The sequence below is a fragment of the Neomonachus schauinslandi genome, chromosome 11 (genome assembly GCF_002201575.2).
Source record: "Neomonachus schauinslandi chromosome 11, ASM220157v2, whole genome shotgun sequence".
NCBI lineage: Eukaryota > Metazoa > Chordata > Mammalia > Carnivora > Phocidae > Neomonachus > Neomonachus schauinslandi.
The window spans coordinates 14,025,338-14,030,225 of NC_058413.1; the positions used below are offsets into that span (position 1 = coordinate 14,025,338).

Sequence of the window (4,888 nt, forward strand, 5' to 3'; positions counted from 1 at the left end):
TGAGACATTGATCAAGCCTTCACAATATATGTCTCATTCTGGATGGGAAAACAAGATATGAAAACATGCCATTTTCCTCAAAATCAATGTGGAGGGTCATGAAATTCTAAATATAGTTTTATGGGAAGGTTTCAAACTTCACAAAATAATCCCAAAGTTTATCAGGAAAAGTAAGTATTTAGAAATTGCAAGAGACTTGAATAGGCTGAGTAATTAAGGGAGATTATTCCTACAAGGTTTAATACACGTTAAAATCCTTGACTACTGACATAGAATGTTAGTGGTAGGGAAATACACCAAAGGAAAAGGAGGATCAGGGGGAGGAGGAGGTGAAGGGAGCAACAGAGGAGGAAGGGAAATGGGCCCCAAATCAAGCATACTAATTGTATAAAATTTGACATATTAAATTTTTAAAAATTTTTTTAAGATTTTATTATTTGACAAAGAGAGACACAGCGAGAGAGGGAACACAAGCAGGGGGAGTGGGAGAGGGAGAAGCAGGATTCCCGTTGAGCAGGGAGCCTGATGTGGGGCTTGATCCCAGGACCTTGGGACCATGACCTGAGCCAAAGGCAGACACTTAACCACTGAGCCACCCAGGTGCCCCAAATAGAAAAATTTTAAATTATTACTGAAATTAATAAACTTTGCAGATTATTTTTCTTGTTAGAGGAAAACAGACTTAGATATGTCCTCATCACAAACAAAAATAAATCCTAGATCATTTAAAAAGAAAACTTTGGGGGGAGTTATTTTTTAAAAAAATATTAAAATTTATAAATTCACTGAATGACAGTAAATGACATTTTCCAAGTGATGTGCTAGAAGAAATCAAAACGTAAAAGAACATTAAAAGATAACATCTTTATATAAAAACACCCATAATTATAACAAAACAACATATTGTAGCAAATACCAAAGAAGACTAAATATTTGTTGCAAATACACACATTTAATGAAGAAAAGACTCAAAATTCTCACTCCAGTAGTTCAAGAATTTGAGAATGCAAGTAACTGTCAAAGTTCATGGAATGGATTCTATGTCCCAGACATTGTGCAAATACAGAGTACAAAGGCAATTAAGTAATGTTCCCTGCCTTACAGACCAATGAACATAGATAATTAACCAGGATTTTTATCTCATCGCTTGAAATAAGTATACAAATATGGAAATTAACTAAATGTCTATCTAAGTCCATTTGGGTTGCTATAACAGAATACCATGGACTGGCTTCAACATCATTTACTTCTCATAGTTCTGGGGTCTGAGAAGTCTAAAATCAAGACACTTGCAGATTCCATATCTGGTGAGAGCCTGCTTCTTAGTTCACAGTTTACTGTCTTTATTCTGTTTCCCTACATGGCAGAAAAGGCAAGTGAGGTCTGTAGTGTCTCTTTTTATTTATTTTTTTAAATATTTTATTCATTTATTTGACAGAGAGAAAGAGAGAGAACAAGCAGAGAGCATGGCAGGCAGAGGGTGAAGCAGGCCCCCCACAGAGCAGAAAGCCCCACGAGGGACTCAATCCCAGGGTCCTGGGATCAGGACCTGAGCCAAAGGAAAACACTTAACAGACTGAGCTGCCCAGGCATCCCTGTGGTATCTCCTTTTAAAGAGACACTAGTCCCATTCATGAGCGCTCTACCTTCATGACCAAATCACCTCCCAAACACCACACCTCCAAATACCATGTATTATACAGGATTTAACTCATGAATTTTGGCGGGAACACATATATTGAATCTATAGCAAAATCTAAAAGATGACTTAATTACATAACTTCTGATAAAATCAAATGTTTACTATCATTTAATGAATAGTGTCATTTTGGGGAAGACTTTGAGATGACATAATATATCTCCATGTAATAATAACTGGGATAAAAATTGGGATATAAAGTTTTTCATACACTGTTACTTACGAGTGAAAAGGCTCCATTCCCCATAGCCTGAGCACCTCATGAATCCAGACTAAATAAGGGAGGCAAAATCATGAGTTTCTTTGACCACATGCTTCCTACACTATTAGAGGCAGATAATATTTTCTTTCCAACCTCATCCAGAGGGCACCTGGGTGGCTCAGTTGGTTAAGCGGCTGCCTTCGGCTCAGGTCATGATCCTGGAGTCCCGGGATCGAGTCCCGCATTCAGGCTCCCTGCTCAGCAAGAAGCCTGCTTCTCCCTCTGACCCTCCCCCCTCTCATGTACTCTCTCTCATTCTCGCTCTCTCAAATAAATAAATAAATCTTTAAAAAAAAAAAAAACCTCATCCAGAGAGAGGGAGGCTTATGAAAGAGGTCTCCATTAAAGAAATCTATATATATTATGGCCTCTTAATTGCCTAATAATCTGCATTGCATTAACAACAGAGGTAAGAATGGCATGCCATGTTATCAACATCTTTCTTAACAATGATATCACGCAAAATATCTGGTGTCAGGTTCTGTATTGCATACTTGAAGCTCATGAATTATGCATTATGGTAATTCCATATATGAAAGGAAGGGCCTAGGTCCCTAAAGAAGGCTATGAAACACTGTAAGCAAGAGTAGAGATGGGGATACTGAAAAACGGCAGAGATATTATCAGATAGTTTAAACTATCAGGGAAGATTAATGGATCATATCAATGATAATATAACACCAAACAAAGCTTCTCCACATGAGGAGATAATAGGATTCCCCACTCAGAAAAATAAGTAAATCTAACTTATATCTACATCTTTTGTTCAGATTTTTTTTCTTCACTTAACTTCTTTATGATTAATATTATAACTTGGAAGCAACATTCCTTTTCAATCCCATATGCTAAACAATGAACAAGATTATATAATTAAATAACTTGCAAATACAAAAATAAGACATATACTTCAAGTATTAATAGGGGTGACCTTTGTATGGAAGGAGTGAACCAAGTATTTATGTCATATTTCTTAAATTGTTTCTCAGAAATACATAACAAGCACTATTAATTCTGAAAAAGTACAATTATGTGAGAGAGAAATGTGTGAAAATTGTCCAGTAATGAAAAAAAAATGTACAGTATTGACTATAGCATAACTCATCACGTAGAACATAAGCCTATAGTTTCAACAAAGACATTTTATACTCAAAAACTACATACCTATTTTCCTAACAATTTATGAAAATTTTAGAAATCTATTTTGATCATTGGAAGATTTACATCTTAAATGCTTTCATCATATGCAAGTTCATTAAACCTGAAGATAAATTTACTACAAATATATAATCCTTTCCTGCATGGAGCAGCTCTTCATTGAAAAAAGGTAACACATTTCTTTTCGGCCTCATTTTCTTCTTCTGGTCCACAGCTTTTTCATGGCATTTTTCATGTCTCCATTTCTCAGTGTATAGATTAGAGGATTTAACATAGGGGTGATAACTGTGTAAAACACAGTCAAGAATTTATCGATGTGTAAGGTAGAAGGAGGTCTCACATACATAAAAATGCAGGGGACAAAGAAGAGGACCACCACTGTAATGTGGGAGCCACAGGTGGATAAGGCTTTGCGCCTCCCTTCCTGACTATGGGTCTTCAGGGAGTGTAGAATGACCCCATAGGAAATGAGTAAGACTGTAAAGATGACCACACAGATTGCCCCATCATTGGCAACCACAGTGAGGCCAATAACGTAGGTGTCAGTGCAGGCAAGTTTTAATAATGGATACATGTCACAGATGAAGTGGTCGATGACATTGGGACCACAGAAGGGAAGGTTGTAAACAGAGAGAAGTTGAACTACAGCATGCAAAAAACCTCCAAACCAGGCCAACAGCAGCAAGAGAACACACAGCCGTTGATTCATGACTGTCAAATAATGCAAGGGTTTGCAGATGGTCACATAGGGGTCATAGGCCATGACCACCAGGAGTAAAATCTCAGCACCACCAAATAAGTGCCCTATAAAGAGCTGGGACATGCAAGCTTGGAAGGAAATGGTTTTCTTCTCATAGAGTAAGTCTATAATCATATTTGGAGTAACTGTAGTAGAATAAACAGCATCCATAAATGATAAGTAACCGAGAAAGAAGTACATAGGGGCATCCAGGGTTGGGCTGACCACCACAGTCACCACAATGAGTAAGTTGCCCACCACTGTCATGATGTAGATGATCAAGAACACAACAAATAATATTTTCTGAACTTGGAGGCTCTCGGTGAGCCCCAAGAGAACAAACTCAGTCACATTGTTTCTGTGTTCCATATGTTCTTTTGCATGTCCTTATTTCACAGTTCAAGATAAAATTAGCTATGAATATAATGATTACGGGCGACTTCCTGAAATCTTAACACAATTTCTTTTTTCTTTCAACAAATAGGCATTATAATTTCTTATGTTCCAGTACTTTCAGAAATTAAAATACAAGTCTGATTAAAACATGCTCCTTAACCTCAGCAGTCTTGCAGACTAAGGCAGAGATAAGTCATTAAAGACACTGTGGGAAAAGGACACATTAATAAATAAATGGGTTGCTACAACCAGCTTTTTAACAGGAAGCTAGTAAAATTATACATATGGCAAATTCCTCAGATAAAAATTTAAATGGATTAAGGTTAATGAAAAACTAAAACAAGATTTTTATTTACTTCCCAGTTAAAAAAAGAGATGACTTTATAACTTCTAGAGTCCTCTTAACTAATAAATGAAATTATGATATATTTTACAATATCAAAACATCTCAAGGACTTTAAAAAGATACCATGGCATCAATAGATCTATGTAGATGGGGGAAAAGATTTACATTTCAGAGGACATACACAGAGTTAATATCAAAATAGACACAGAGCTCTAAGCAAATTAGAATACAAAGAAACCAATGGCAAGAGGGTAAATCATATAAGGAAGCATTTATAGGAATAGGCAACAT

The 4,888-nt window shown here is 36.4% G+C and overlaps 1 protein-coding gene across 1 annotated transcript; it reads right to left on the bottom strand.

Moving 5' to 3' along the window:
- Positions 1 to 3,306: 3,306 nt before the first annotated feature.
- On the bottom strand, positions 3,307 to 4,230 carry LOC110575785 (olfactory receptor 4A15-like). The gene has a single exon (XM_021684820.1). It carries the CDS (start codon positions 4,222 to 4,224, stop codon positions 3,307 to 3,309), a length of 918 nt encoding a protein of 305 aa, XP_021540495.1. The 5' UTR covers positions 4,225 to 4,230.
- Between the last annotated feature and the right edge of the window lie 658 nt (positions 4,231 to 4,888).